Here is a 16,108-nt window from a genome sequence, read left to right as displayed (position 1 = left end):
TTCTTAAATGTAATTTGAACAGTACGAATAGTAGATCCATAATCTTATTATTTATTAAATACCAAATAAAAAAATTTTAAACTATTATAACCTTACTAAAATTTCTAAATCAGACGAAAATGAACTTTTAATTTTTTTATCTGGCTTAAACAAGATAAAATTGCAAATAGTGCACAAAAAAGGTTTAAATAAATTGTGATAGTTAATTTTATGTTAAAAAATACGGAAGTTGTTTTATACCAACTAATACATTTCGACATTCCTGATAACAATAGTAAATAGTGCGTTGTAGATTCATTTATAAAGTGATATAATTGATTACACGTCGTCCTACAATAATATTATTCGATATGTTTTAATTAATGCCATTTTACTTAGCGTCTTACATTGTTTAATAGTATATTTGTTAAATACATATGTATATATGATTTTAATGGCAGAGGAAGAAACTTACCAACCAGGACTGGCGTACCCATACCGTGTATGTTCCAGTGAAAATCACACATTATTTAAGTTCTGTAAGATTGGTTTTAAAGTAAAACAACTTTATAAACCAAAGATTTTATGTAAAATGCACTTTAATGAACCTCAGATGGGAAAAACGATTACTTCCTTATATCCAAACTCAATGTTTACAAGAATGAAGTCGAAGGTCCGTACTACTGTCATCAATTTAGATACTTTTTCTCAAAGTTTTTTAATGGAATTAACAAATTAAGAGGTATGAGATTTTCATTTATAACTAGAATTTGTCATAGGTTTTATGATATGTAATGAAAATATAATCTTTATGAAATTATAACCGGTAGTTAGAAGTAATTAATTAAGGGAGATTATTATTGGTCCTTACATAGCAGCGTTAAAATATGAGAAGGTATTTAGTTAGAATTCCATTCCTATTTTAGAATATTATAAATAAATATATAATTATACTAAATTATCAATGAACACTTGACAATATAAATAAAGTAAATTTAAAATATTATTATCAAGTAAAATAATTAAGAAGTTATTTACTTTATGAAGAGATATTTCTGTCAATAATAAAATAAAAAATTTCTTTTATTATTATTTGAAAGAGAGTTGCTTTTTACGCTTTGAATTTTTTCAGTGATAGTAGATAAATATTTATTTTATATGAGATTCATTTATTTGCCGATAGATGACAGTGAAATAGTTTTCTATATATATTATTGTTTTGATCATCTTTATCTGTACATTTAAAGAATACATTAATCATAATTTTTGTATTCTTTTTAGATCTAATTGTAATCATGTTGTTATTTTCCATAATTGAAAACATGATTATGAATTTTAAAGTGGAGAAGTTAGCTTTACCTATTATAATAAATGTATGATACATATGTAGTAGAACAAAATGTGTATTTTTAAAATGAAATAGTAATAAAGACCTTAATATTTATTTCTTTTCTAATATTAATACTTTATTTTCGTATTAAACTATCTCATTATCTGAAATGAAAATTCATTCGTTTACGTACTTACACATGTCATTTTAGTTAGGTTATATGTATGATAAAAAAAGTTTTATCAAATGAATACATTTTCCATGTGATAATTGCGATAAATGCAGATAATCAGTTTTATCGGTTGTAGTCGTTTATATAAATAATATCTTTCATGTTTTTCCATTAAAAAGTGTAGTTTCTACGTGACAGGCATTACTTACATAACCCCGATAAAGACATTTTTGTTTTAAAAATTTTAAATAGTGACTAATTAAATCGAAGAGAAATGTCTCCAAAAATTGTTGTTGTTGGTTCATGTATGATTGATTTCACTTGGTAAGTGATCATTTTGCTTAACGTAAGTATAAGCAATTTGCTTAATTTTTTAGAAAATCTATAATGTAGGAACATTAGAAAATGAAGATTAATAAAGAACAATTTCTTTTCATATGAAAATTAAAATGGAGTTCCTGCAATATTTGAATAACTAAGTTATTTGAATAACTAACTTATATGTATAATATACTGCAGCTGAATTATATATTTCCAAAAAGAAAATTCTTATATTTGATGTTAGACATGTCGAATACATTAAAAAAATACAAATCTATATTTAATCGAATGAATTCAAATTAAATGTATTTTCTATCATATTTATTACATAATTTATTGTATAATTGAATGAATATGTATCATTTTCTAGCTTTTCTCCCCGTTTACCAAAACCTGGTGAAACATTAATTGGTACTAAATATGAGATAAAGTATGGTGGTAAAGGTGCTAATCAATGTGTAGCAGCTGCTAAGCTTGGTGCCGCAACAGCAATTGTTGCTTCTGTATGAATTTTAGTTCTATTCGTGATCTCAAACAAATTATTCTATAAGCAATAAATTTAAAACAATTTTGTGGTAATTAATTTTTATACAGTTAGGTTCTGATACTTATGCCCAAGAGTACTTAAAAATATTTAAAGAAGAAAATATAGACATTTCTCACATTCAAATACAACCAAACCAACACAGTGGAATAGCACATGTTACAGTTACCGAGAGTGGTGAGTAATAGCCATTAATTATGACGGAGTTTGATAGAATTTAGTTTTACAAATGTTTAAAGTACACGAAATTTTTCGAGAAAAATTTGACAATTTTAGGCGAAAACAGTATAGTAATCGTATTAGGATCGAACGCGTTGATGAGTTCCAACTTTGTGGACTCCGCGACCAACATGATCAAGAATGCTTCTATTTTATTATGCCAATTTGAGGTACCTCTAGAAATTACTCTACACGCTTTAAAGATTCACAAAGGCCATGGTCAGTTGCCCTTCGTAATGTTTTATTTTTCTACGAAACACACACATTAGTTATAGAAAATGAAATGTGATAGGTTTGTCCATTGTGAATGGGGCACCCGCTACGGAAAATGTCCATCCAGATTTATGGAAACTCTGTGACATATTTTGCGTCAACGAGATGGAGGTATCTTCGAACTATCAAATTATAAAAATTAATTTCTTTTTAGAATTTATTTTTAATTTAATTGTAACATATATTTATCTGTAGGCGGAATTTATGAGTGGAGTGCAGCTTCAGGGACCATCAAGTATACAGCAAGCTGTTGAAAAATTCTTGGATAAGGGTTGCAACATAGTGATTATTACTCTTGGAGAACAGGGAGCGGTGTATGCTTCTCAAAGCGATAGAGTAATTAAAAAAGTTTGTACTACTCGCGTTCAGCCTGTAGATACAACGGTATGTTCAATGATCTTGTTTGTTTAGTATGCAGATATAGAATATTTGTCTGTTTCGCTTATTCTAAGCTTCAAGAATCTTTTTATCTTCCATTTTTAAATTTCCTATTTTATTACCTCCTTATGCATCATCTATAGAGAAAAATTTGTTTATGCTCGACAATTAATTTATAAGCTAAAGGGACGACAGTCCGTGAAATCATATCGCTAATATTCACGATATATGCACAGGGAGCTGGAGATGCATTTCTAGGCGCTCTTGCATATTTTAAAGCTTATCACCCAGCGCTTTCGATGGACGAATGCATCCGAAGAGCTTGCGTCGTTGCCACGGATTCCGTGTTGAAATTCGGTACACACGCGAGTTTTCCGAACAAGAGCAGCCTGTCGCCGGATTTGTTCGCTTGAATTAATAAAAATGTTGTACATTCTATACAAATGACACATCCTTCCGACATCTGTTCCTTCTTTTATTGTTATTTTATGTCGTTGTTCTTCTTGTTTCTTATCTAACTTTGTCATGTTTTGATAATAATAAAGTGTTGTTAAAAACGTAAAATAAAAATGAGTGATGATTATTTATGTATACTCCAGCTTCATTTTGTCCCGTGTTTTTTGTTCCACCCAATAACAAAAACGAGGCGACTCTTAGAGGAAATTGTATAACGTTGACTGAATAAAGTTTTGCTGTTCTATTTTATATTACTACTGTATCTTAATTAGTGTAAAATAATCGAAGAATGAGGTTTCGAAATATTAAAAGCGTTTAAAACGAGCCACGAAGACAAATCACAAAATTCTATGAATTCCCTCTATATCCTATTTTCCTTATCGCATAAAATAAACCTGACAGTGGGTCTCAATTTATATTTTCTCAGTATTCAGTGATTCCAATGGGTTCTTTGATACACCTATACAAAAATCTCCGATACATCTATCAGATTACGGAAGATAGTGATGTCTATCTTCACAAAAACATGCTAATCTCTCTCATGCATAGTATTCTGATCAATTCTAAAGTCTGTACCACAACACGTCTCTGGTTGTCGCTGTTCTTCGAGACTGTACATGGATTTTTATTAAAACTTGTATAACTCTATACAAGTAACGAGTAAAAATCTATGAAAAGATCAGGCTCTGATTGCATCGAATTTTAAATATAAATATGATATAAATATTTAAATATAATAAAAAACACTAAATTTTCATATGAAACCTTATTTTAATATATAAAATAAAATTGATTTTCCCGCAAAAGATTCGTAAAGCATCAAGATCTTCGATCTCGCGTGAAATCCCCGAGACAATGTTTTCAATATTCCTCCGGGCAAAACAATAAGAAAATGTAAGAGACGTTGCGGGAATGGTAGATTGCGAGAACTCATGGAAAATCGTTTTGATCAAAATCGTTCATTCTTTACGTAAGAAACAATATTACGTGAAAGTGTCCAGTTCTGGAATTTGACTAGTTTGCGCGAATGACGCGCGAACTAATACAAATCCCATCCATCTAGACCCCACGCTATTAAACGACTAGTCAGCCGTGTCCTCAAACTGGTGGAACTTCTGATCACAATCGTCACCGCCTGCGTAAGAAGTCTGCCACAGTAAAATGTGTCGTCCGTAAATGCCAACAGGCAAAGGAGTTGTGTTAATTATGCGTGGTAACGCGAGGAATCACGATCCACCATCTCTCCCTTTTTGTCATTTTCCACGAACCGGTGCCACTGGCCGGTGCCAGCCTGTTGGTCACTTTCCTTCCTTCATAGATGAACGGTGACGTCTGCGCCGGAAAACACCGCTATCTTACATATTTAAGGGGACGCGTGTTGTTGCAAGAGGAAATGAAACAGGGACCCCATTGACGTCACGACGGCCAATAACGAAGAAAGCATCCACGATGGGAAACTAAATATCACCCGGTACGAAACAGGGGATTGGTCACTCCCAAGGTGGAGATGCGGTGGCTACCACCCACGGTTTCTTTACCTTAAAACTCCGGCAGTGGACAGGGAGAGTTCACTCAGTTTTCAGTAAACCGCCAGGAACGATCCAAGTCTCTTGAAACAGTTCTTACACCTCGACGACTATTCTCGACTAAATCGAACATTTCTCGGATAAGATTTGGTGAGAACGAGAGTTGGATAGGAACTTGATCGGAAGTTTCTCGAGTATCGACCGGTGTTGGCAGTTCGTCAACTTTTAGCCTAAAGAAGCAACGATCAATTTGGATCAAATTTTAAACCATGTCTCTATACACTATCGTGGGGATCATTGTTTGTATTTTGCTCGTCAACTTCACAGAGAAAGAATTTACAGAGGCCAGGATACGATCGGAGAGGTTCCACGTTCGCCATCAGGGTATTTATCGACAACTCCGCAAGATACGTCATCTGATCGAGTCCAGTAATCAATGGAGTTCGAAGAATTTGTCGAAAATCAACAACGACGGGGCCGTATGGATGAATTCGATAGCTGCGCAACGAAAACGACGCAATTTGGAAATAATAAACGATGGGTTCGTGGTGGAAGTGAGCAGGTTGCAAAATGCATCGATCTGCAATTACACGATTGAACCAGTCGGGGAGATATTTGGCAGCCCGGTGCTGAGCAATCTGCATCACATCAAGTGCAATCCAACCGATCTTGGTAACAGGTGTCAGAGCAATAAGCCTCATTGTTGTATACAGACCTATGAAATAATAGACCTGCCCATCCCCAATAAAGCGAATGAACCAGTGACGATTTATACCGGATGCGTATGTGCGCACCTTCATACGATTAAAGCGAAGAATTTTAAAATGAAAGGACTGGATTACTAATGATCATAAATCCCAATGAAGAAATGATATCGACAACGTTGAATTAGATGGAAGTATCAGTTAGGGGTTTGTATAGGTGATAATTTCACTATCCTAACATTCATTAGTGATAAGGTTAATATTCAGTGATCTAAAATGTGCGTTTAGTATACCGTATAGAATAGTTACTGTATACTCGTAGTTACTAACTCTGTGCTAATTCAACACACGTTATGTGCCTTGTTAGATATTAAGAACGTAATATTGTTGTTTCGTTTTCTCGGTCCAGACCGTTCCGGTAATTATTCGATCTATATTAAGTATGTAAATGGCTAGTTTTTTTTTATCAAGTAATGTAGCTTGATAAATATCTGAGATAATATAATGATCAAAGTTATGAAGCCAATTACAATTGTAGATCCGTAAATAAACTTGGAATGTTTAGTGACGTCCGGATACGGAGAATCTTGATTTGCTCAATACTCGTTGTTCCACGGACAAGTGTGTCCTTGTAATATTATGTAATAAGATATTATCTTTGATTATTTATAGAATGCAATCGGTTCTGTTGCCAAACAATGTGATAGACGCGTCATGCGATTATTTTTTATACGACTATTATTTATACTATTTATTCTTCTTTTACTTATCCTTTGTACGTTATGAGATATTGTAGTTGTAAGCATTATAATTGTCATAATTTTTTATCGAACAAAACAACCTTCAATCTTTCTACGATGTATCGATAATACACACGAACTATTAATATATTTATACTACGATCTTTTTGTTCTAGTAGCATCTTTTCCTTTAGGAGTATTTTATATACCTAATGATATATCATAATATTTAATAAAATATCTTATGTCTAACAAATATTTCGTGTTATCTTTTTCTTATCCCTTAAGCCTTCTCCTATTCATTTTCACGACATTTCTTACTGAGCTTTTGAGTGATAATAGTAACGCCGAAGAGAATGCAGTTTGTCGGCGTCTCAAAGAACATAAATCTATTTGATACTTCACGATTACAGTGGTTATAAAACATGATTGCTATGATTGGTTTCTATGAATTTTTCCCATGTTGTATCTTTTCGTGAAAGATCATTGGAGCTGTTCGGGGATTTACTTTATCCACGGTATTTTAAATTGGAAATGCGACGTTCTTTGCATTGTTCTTTAGATCTCGATGAAGACACTTCATAGAACTTTTAGCATCTATCGAACATTATCCAAGAGCCTTCACGGCAGTTCCATCTCCAATTTTTCGCCTTCGTTTTCATTAAAAACGGTTTGGTTCTTTAATAAGGTCATCAGGTGCGAAGTAGGTATCGGATATTTGCTATCGTAGAATGTTACCCATGACTCAGAAAATACCGAGGGACTGAACTTTCGAAATCTTGATCATCAGGTCGTCCCACTACGGAAGAGTGAGCCACGCGCCATCCGACATTAAATCAGTCTATCAGAAAAACCAAAGCACTGGGAGAAACCCTTCTCGACTGACCGACGTAACGGCACGGTTACGAAGAAACAGTTACACGTTGCGTTTCCTCCCTTTCCTGTATACCAGAAATGATACTATCAATGTTTAAAAAATTAGCGCGTGATGAAGCGTATAAGTGACTCTTTAATTTCTTTTTGTGGGTCAATAAGAACGTTCTGCAAGATGAATGCCACGATTATGTATTTGCTTGTTGCAATGGCTGAAGGAGAAAAAAGTTTTGTTATAAACAGATTCTGTACTTGTTGACCCTGAGAAAATTTTGCCCGTAACAGCAAAAAATCTGGTATCAAAATCAAAAAGCTTTCAAACACTCGAGTTGATCCATTTGACTTTCGAATGTCTCATGTAAATATCTATGAAAAGATTAAAATTGTTTAAGCGTTTTTTAGTCAGTTACCTGACAGTGTCCCTAATATTACAAACTTTACCAACACACCGTTCTTTTAATTGATTTTTCACATTGTTATTTATCGGTGAACTCAATGGCATGCAAGGAATGCCAGTCACCGGTGACCCCCGTGATAATCAACCCGATTAAACAGTTCTTAACATTATAAGTATTATAAACTTTACGGACACGCCATTCCTTTAAATTGCTCTTCATACCATTGTTCATCGGTGATCCCAATGTCGTGCAAGGAACGCTAGTCACCGGTGACCCCCGTGATAATCAACCTGATTAAATAGTTCTTGATATTATCGCTAATATTACAGGTATTATAAACTTGGCGGACATACCGTTTCTTTGATTGATCTTTATATTGTTGATCATCGGTGATCCCAACAGCGTAGAGTAAGAAAGGCTAGTCACTGGTGACTCCCTTGATAATCGATCTGATTAAACAGTTCTTGCAACAAATACTGTCGCGATATCAACGAAAAATGAAAAAAGTAATAATACGGAGAAAAAAATGAGAAGATCGATTCAATCTCGAGCTGGTGACACACGAGGAAATTCATGCTTATGCTAATCGGCCTACGTTAACCGGCATTTCTCGACCAGATACTCGTGTGTTTCGTACGTAATAAATTGCGACACAAGCCGGTTGTCGGCGACGCTGTGACACGCTCCAGCGGCTCGCGTGCTGCATCAGGAAATCCCGCGGTAACACGCGTCTATACGTGAAATCGTGGCTGAATCAGCGTGCAACGACACCGGTCGCGCGCCTCGCCGCCTCATACCGCGCGAGCGTGACGTACGCACGACATACATACCGGTTGGAATCTCATTCACTGATCGAACGAAGACGCGAGACGCGAGTCTTTTCCCTCTCTTCGGCTAGGAAACCGCTGTCCAGACCGATTCCCTTGCAGCTTTTTCCATAACCGCACGGCGTCGTGTCGAGGACACATCCTTCACGGAAAACATGTCGAATTCGCGATCTTACCTCGCGGAATTCACCGGAGAATATCACATGACTTGGTGCAATGTTGTGACATCGCGTTAAGATCTCTGTGTTCCCCTGACGTGGATATTTATTGATAGAACATTGCAGTTTTATGCGTTTTATCCTTTTCTTTCGCCGAACCAACGGTGCATCATGGAGGTTGCTAGTTATAACGAATATGATTTCATGGAGATGATTGTACTCGCCATCCTGAATTTTTACGCCTTCTCTTTATTGTCTCTATAGAGGGTTTCGTGGCTTTGATATCACACAAGATCTAGTTTCATACATAGGCCGCGTAGAAGCTACGTTGATCAATTTCATCAACTTGGAAAATACAGAGAAGCGATGATACTAGACTACAGTTAACATTGTTTTTTAAATCTATCTTAGAATTTACCATTATCTATGTTATCTTCTTGCGTTGAACGAAATTATGGAAGCATGTTATGTAATAAAAATTAATAAAAAATAGAGTTGATTAGTGTGGTTTCTGAGTAGACCTTTCGATTAATTGCCAGGATTTTTCTTTCCTCGTTTTAATAAATGCAACGCGAAAAGATCGTAAATCAAGCACGATATTGTAGGTACATCATACGCAACTTGTGGGAGAATGATGGAAATTTTCGAAGTATTTAAAAGCATGTGGATATTTTTAAAGAGGAAGAAAACATCGCAAGAATTTGTCCTTTTGCAACAACAGAATATTACGATGTTTTTTCCACGTTTAAAGTGATCAAGGAAATATATGATCGACGAAATGCGCATAAAAAATATAAGTTTTTAAAGACAGCTTGTTCATTCTTCTTCGTAACGTCTTCCTATCATTTATTGTACCTTTATTAGCAGCTTTGCAGCGTTAAGCGACATGTGAATCGTTTCAAGAACAACCAAATTAGAAATTTAATATGCGGACGTAGATCCAGTCTTTGATACTACATTCTGATTCACTCGCCATGTACCAATCGTATTTAACTCAACTTGAGTCACAGCCAACTGTTCATTTCTCCTTAAACCTGACATAACCGTTACTTCCGGAGCGTTATACTTCACGTAGTATTCGAGGTTGTTCGATGGTTTAATTACAGAACTATCTTTAAACGTTATTAATTGATCTATTAGTTGATAATAATTGAAGAAATAAACGAACGAATAATTCTGTTGGCCCGTGTAAAATTCAGAGGCATCTTGCGAGAAAATTTCCATCGATTTTACTCTACATTGTCGTTGCCCGGTGAAAAATATTTTCAATTAACGGCTCACAGAGGCGAAGGTATCGATAGGGGGAGAGAGAAACAGTTTTTCTGGTATCGGATTTCGAAAGAATAACGGCCGTTAAAGGGTTCATAACGAGCAGAAACGCGAACGGCGTATTCCGCGCTTTTGCGAGGCGGTACACTGAAATTTTATATTTTTCCCCGGCGCAAATAAGAACGCGAAACTTTCATATATTTTTTTTCTTTTTTTTCCCTTCCTTCCCCGTGTTCCTTTCTTTTTTTTTCTTTTTTGTTATTATTTTGTTTTCCTCCCCGGAGAACTTCGCCACCAGTACAAGCTTCAATTAAAACTCCTGAAATACCGTTTATTATAATTTTTGTTCAACAAAGGAAACGCATCGACCGAGAGTACGGCCGGTTTACAAACGCAAAAATGATATTTTTCTTTAATTTTCTGGCTTCCCTTTCAATGGACCGTTGGCGTGTTTCGACGTTAACAGAAACGTTTCGATGTTTTCTCTTAATAGGAAAGCGGGAGAACAAAAAAAAAAAAGGATAAAAAAAGAGAGGGGATAAAAATAGAGCAGAATGAAAAAAAAACGTGATGAAGATCTATATTTTTTGCACTCCTTCCTGATTGAATTGCTTGATTTTTTAATTTCAATTCGGATAACGTCGGCGAGAACAATCCGTGACGCTTGAACTTTCAACATTCTCGAAGAGAAGCGAGATCGTCTCGAGATCCGTCTTCGGATCCTCTGATTTTTCTTACTAATTCGCCATTCTCGTGTCGTTTGCTCGATACACGATGAAAGCAAGAAGCATCTTTTGTTGGAAAAGGGCGATCTTGAAACGACGAACTTCCTCCCGCCTCGTTTCTCCAAAGTGGAGCACTTTCTGTCGTCGGATAAATGCAATTTCAAGCGAACTCCTTCTCCTCCTTTTCTCCTACATCCTCCTCCTCCTCTCTCTCTTTCTTTTTTCTAACTCTCTATCTTTTACTTTTATTTCATCCGGATGCCACCGAATCGAATTTTTGTAGACAGAGTTTTGACGGTGAAGACACAACGCGGTCGAAATGGCGGCGAGACGAGTTAAAAGAGAGAGAGAGAGAGAGAGAGAGAGAGAGAGAGAGAGAGAGAGAGAGAGAGAGAGAGAGAGAGAGAGAGAGAGGAGCACTTCAAAACCTTCAACAGGTAGAACGGGTTCAAAATAATCCTCGATGCTCTTTGAGACCGCCTTGTACAATCGGTTGTCTTAGTGGCTGTCTGCCGGCAACTTCGTACCCTTTATCTTCGCTGTGTACTTGAACTTCGAACGAAGTTTAAACGCGTGCAACCGCGTTATTACATCTGTGGAAAAACGTCTTTCAGCCCTCTAGCCAATCAAAACGTTGTTCTTTCTAATCAGAGATTCATCCGTTTAACCAACGATTCCACCTATTCAACACATTTTCGCTGCTGCTTTCAAATTGAGCAGCTACCATAACAAGTTCTTAAATAAACGCTCCTTATCTCTAAAACCGTAATGTTTGCAGCAATAAGGATGTAGCTTGAATATTTAAATTGTATTTTTTGCAAAGATATAGGTTTCGTATTAAAGATTTCAAAAGTTTATTATTATGAATTTACTTAAAAAAAAGTAACTTTCGATTTTCAATCGGTTTATTCGTGTAACTGGAAAATAGCATAGTCTCGTGATCGCAGCAGCCTTTTCAATCGTTATCACTGTACCAAGATTCGTAATTTTGGTTCTCAAAATTGAGTCATTAAACGTCACGTCCATCAGGCAAGCGCTAAAGAAACAGAAAGCCGAAAACATGTCACTCGGCGCACTCGTCAGCTCGAGCCATTCTTAGTCCGACGGTAACGAGCACGGTTACAGTAGCGAGACGCAGAGAACGAGAGGAGAGGAGTGGACGATCGAGGTAATTGACAAAACGAGCACGACGATCAGTTAAGGGGAAGAAAAACCCAAACGGAAAGGGTGCCGTGAAGCGCCTTGGCCTGCAACTTTAATTTCCGACCGGCTGATAAAAAAAGTTGCCAGTCCGGTCCGTTTCATGAACATCTCGCCTTTAACGATACGCATTATGCCAACGATTTCACATAAGATTTACTAAATTAAGCGGCGTGTCATAGTAATTAAATACTTACGAAGATACTAACGGAATTTCCCATGAAACCTCCGTAACAAATTTTTCGTCATTCAACCATGAAAATGTTACACCCATGACTGGAAATACTTTTTAGGAATAAGTATCAAGTATGTTTTGCGAATTCAAGCTTCTTCCGATAAATCATCGTTACAGGATCCTGAGAATTCACTCGTTTCATTATCAATGCGTACAGGTATGTGTAGATATTTAACCAAATATTACTAATATTTTATTTATTCAATTTTGTACCTTTAAATTTCCCATAAATCCCGCAAGTTGATTGAATTTTTAGCAATTCCAACGTTCCCAAACAGAGTCTTTCTTACGCAGTGTCTGTCCACTTATCATTTCTCTGTTTGTAATGTTTATGTACGATAAAGGGTTGACTACCCAGTAGAAGGAAAAAAGGTAAGAGCTATAATAAGAACAATTTCTTCCATTAATTTGACAAATGGTGTTTCCTCCTCTCGCTCGATGATCCAAGCGAAAAAGCCCAATCTAGTAGCGTTTTTCACCGGCTTCCAAGGCGGTCGAGAATTGTGGCACGCGACGAAAATTGCAGGTTACTAGAAGTCTTGCCGTATACATATTTATGAGGGTCGTAGAGTTGTTTACTTTTTATTACGAGGGGGGAACGTGATATCCCGCGAGGACAGGGCCCCTTTGTTCTTACGAACTTTTTATTTCCGCGATCCCGCGGCTGTGCGCCAGGCCGCATTTCAATCTCGCGGATGAATGCGCGCGCGAACTTCATAAACATCGAATCGCGGTTTCGATATTAAATTTATCGCGATGCCCAGTGCTTACAATGCGAGCGCGTGTCAAGCGTATTTTTTCAATAGATCCGAGACAACCGAGGCCGCAGCTCGGACCGAGGAGAGTGCGCTTAATTCTTCATGTTTTTATCCGGTTAAACAGGTTGCTGGGGGGCGAGTGCGTGCTTGCGTACACGCGTTTCTCTTATTCCGTTCCCGGGTGCTCCTCGAGTTTTGTTTCGCGCCACTCTTTTGTACCGCACCCTATTACCCATCGATCCTTCGAACCGATCACAATTGTGCTTGCGCTTGTTGCTCTCGCTAATCGCGAGAGGTCCGCAGCGGGTGCTCGTAAACGCATGACGTCAAACGCGAGAAACGCGTTGGAAAAAAGACAGCGGCGCGGTGAAATTTTCCCCAAAACGACGCGTGAAACGCGGCTCGTTAACGTCAAAGAGTGAATGTACTGGCACGGTATCTGATTAGCGAACAAAACGCCGATCGAATGACGTCAAACGATCCGCGCGGCCTTCTTCGCCTTTTCTTTCTTTCTTTCTCGTGACAAGAAAAACGCGGACAGCTGATCGGGTTCTGAAAGGAAGGAATACGCGTAGGTAGACCTGAAGATGATGACGTGGGATGGTTGTGGGATATTCTGAAATAAACACGTAGTGCACTGACATTTTAATAACCGGACGAAAGTCCGCTCGATGATCGCGGTGACGGGGATCCTGCGGTTTGTTCTTATTACGCGGTTGGATAAGGCACGAACCTGTTACGAATTTGCGTCAAACTATATTTTTGAAGGGTAAAATAGAGGATAATAAGGAAGGTGCAGAAAAGAAAAGAGAAAAATAAAAACGCGTAAGGATACTTTTTAAAGCAAACCCTTAAGTGAGGAAAAACATATATCCTTTGCTCGTGCCTGTCCAACGTGGAGAGCTTTCCGGAAACGCGAAGCAGGGTGAGACGAGAACTGGAGCGAAACACTGGCAACTTGGAGGGCGAACCTCGCGTATGAAAAATTGCTTCTACTCTCTTAGGTTCGGGGATGAGGAAGACGACAGCGGCGCGGCGGCGTTTAATTAATCGAAATTTCAGCATGGATGGGACGAAGAAAATCTGAAATTTGTCGTTCGAATGGTATACGAACGTAAGATATCTGTGTGATAAAGCTGCGTTTAACGTATCTGCGAAACAGTATCCGACAATTTTCTTTCGTGGAAACGCGTCGCGGTATTACGCGGAGATATTGCGCTACACGTGGCTGCCTCCGTGTACAATTTACGGTCGACGAGGGTAGAAGGTTCGGGTGAAGCAGACCTGAAACGAGGTTTCAAGATTCACGCTGTTTAACCGAATACCGCTGCGTGACTAATTCTCTCTGTTCGCAGGGTCGCTAGGATTTTTCATGGCTGTTCGTGGAAATAAATTTACCGTCGTAATCTTTAATCATTCATCGGGAAGTTGAAAAAACCGATACGCAAGAACGGGAAAGTTCGTGGCGTCTTACAGAGGTGAGTTGAACGTAAAGTTTCCTTATTCGAGGACCTTGGTTCATGACCCTGTTTAGAGTCTGTCGGATGGCGATCTGATATCTGGCTGATACTTTCTACAATGAGGAGAAATGTTCTTTGTGAGGATGGCAGAATCGGACAGGATACTTCTTCTCGTACCGGGAAAAAAATCGATCGAATTGACCGGTGGTATTCGCGAGGATCGCAGCAGTGTCGTCGATGGTACGACCAAGTGGCGAAGTCCAACAATCCCGGAGCCCTTTTTTTCGCTCGGACAACGCGGTATAGCCAGGAAGAAAAGGGCGAGAGGTATAGAGGGGGCCTGTGTGCGGAGGGCAAGAGAGGGTTGGTCGTGACCCAGCCGAAGCTCAGTAGGACGTAATCGTCCCTGAAGGGGATTTCGCATTTATCGTACACATTCACCCCCTCGGCTTGATGCTCTCTCGCACAGCAGTTCGACGTACGAGCTACGAAACCGTACATAGTCCCCGGTGTCCGTGTACACGCGTGTACACGTTCGTACATATATGTACTGGATATAGGTATGCGTGTACGAGCGTGTACATGCACGTGCACGTCCTCGACGTACTTGTGGAAGAAAGGCGGCTCTGGGGTGCAAGAGGGTGGGACGAGGGTGGTATAGGGTAGATACGTATTTCGAAGACTATCAATCATTGGTAACCTGTAAAGGATCTAATTATCCTGGAGCTGACTGGGCTCCGTTCGCTGCACCCACCGCTCGTCTTGTCCACCCCCGTTTGGTACCGGTGCCTCTCCCTCCCGCGGCCTCCGGCTGATCCTCCGGCCTGTTCTACTCACCCCAGCCACCCTACCGGAGGCCACCCTTTTTCGCTCTAGCAACCACCCTTTTTCAGGATAGAAGAAGAGCGACGGAGACGGGAGACAGTACACCACCGGCACACGGTAGCAGTAGAGGGGCGGGGGTGGGACGAAGACAGGTGCGATGGGATGGGTAGAAAGCACCGAAGAAGAGAAAGAAAGAGGAACGGGTTACGTTCGGAGACAGAGAGAAAGAGGAGGAGGAGGAGGAGGTGGAGGAGGTGGAGGAGGTGGAGGAGGAACAGGGCGAAGAGAGCGAAGCAGAGTAGAGAACAGGGAGGAGGAGGAGGAGTTGGAGGTGGAGGAAGAGGGCAGGATGAAAAAAGAGAGGGAGAGGAGAGAGAAAATTCGGTGTGTACGTGTTTGAGTGTATAAGAGCGCAAAGAGTGGCTCCCACCTCGGCAAGAGAGGCTGGCGTCGATGTGCTCTGTGTGCCGGCTTTTTTTCGTACACGCCAGCATGTCTACCACCGCGTGGCCTGGCCCCCCACACGCCTGTGTAGGTGCGTGCGTGTGGCCAGGTGTATAATAGTGAGTGCGGGTAGTTGGTTAGGTGGCCCGGTCGATATATCAGGGCTCCGCTGCAGCTGTCTGTCAGGCTCGCGAACTCAGCGCGCTAGACGACTCGGGCTCGGGGTCTAGAGAAAAAACCGCTTCGTCTATCCTCTTCTTTTTCCCTCTTTCAACCCCGCCGTCGTTCGGCCGC

At 38.9% G+C, this 16,108-nt stretch overlaps 2 protein-coding genes across 9 annotated transcripts in view; one reads left to right on the top strand and one right to left on the bottom strand.

Moving 5' to 3' along the window:
- Positions 1–16,108, bottom strand: part of LOC126913873 (uncharacterized) — a 127,589-nt gene that overhangs the window by 8,363 nt on the left and 103,118 nt on the right. For 4 of the 7 annotated variants that reach the window (XM_050717108.1, XM_050717114.1, XM_050717115.1 and 1 more), the window contains exon 1: positions 455–708. The exons of 2 other annotated variants lie outside the window; for them this stretch is intronic. The gene's annotated coding sequence lies outside the window, so the exon portion shown is untranslated. Of the gene's footprint in view, positions 1–240; positions 431–454; positions 709–16,108 lie in introns of those variants that run through there. One more of the 7 variants, XM_050717112.1, reaches the window with a different exon arrangement.
- Positions 1,205–3,807, top strand: LOC126913923 (ribokinase-like). 2 transcript variants are annotated; one of them, XM_050717226.1, is made up of 8 exons: positions 1,205–1,352; positions 1,661–1,805; positions 2,173–2,305; positions 2,397–2,523; positions 2,623–2,784; positions 2,858–2,949; positions 3,034–3,222; positions 3,453–3,807. In XM_050717226.1, exons 2-8 carry the CDS (start codon positions 1,756–1,758, stop codon positions 3,627–3,629), a joined length of 930 nt encoding a protein of 309 aa, XP_050573183.1. In that variant the 5' UTR covers positions 1,205–1,352; positions 1,661–1,755; the 3' UTR covers positions 3,630–3,807. The 2 variants fall into 2 exon arrangements, with proteins under 2 accessions (XP_050573183.1, XP_050573182.1); XM_050717225.1 differs by having other exon boundaries at positions 1,212–1,401.

The sequence above is a fragment of the Bombus affinis genome, chromosome 2 (assembly GCF_024516045.1).
Source record: "Bombus affinis isolate iyBomAffi1 chromosome 2, iyBomAffi1.2, whole genome shotgun sequence".
Taxonomy (NCBI): domain Eukaryota; kingdom Metazoa; phylum Arthropoda; class Insecta; order Hymenoptera; family Apidae; genus Bombus; species Bombus affinis.
Note: the sequence above shows the minus strand (reverse complement) of the source record. Positions and strands in the feature narration are given on the sequence as shown.

Excerpts from the sequence above, each read along its gene's own strand:
- LOC126913923 (XM_050717226.1), top strand. The coding sequence starts at position 1,756 with ATGTCTCCAAAAATTGTTGTTGTTGGTTCATGTATGATTGATTTCACT. Across the intron at positions 1,806-2,172 it reads TGTATGATTGATTTCACTTG|CTTTTCTCCCCGTTTACCAA; the intron begins GTAAGTGATCAT and ends ATCATTTTCTAG. Across the intron at positions 2,950-3,033 it reads TTTGCGTCAACGAGATGGAG|GCGGAATTTATGAGTGGAGT; the intron begins GTATCTTCGAAC and ends ATTTATCTGTAG.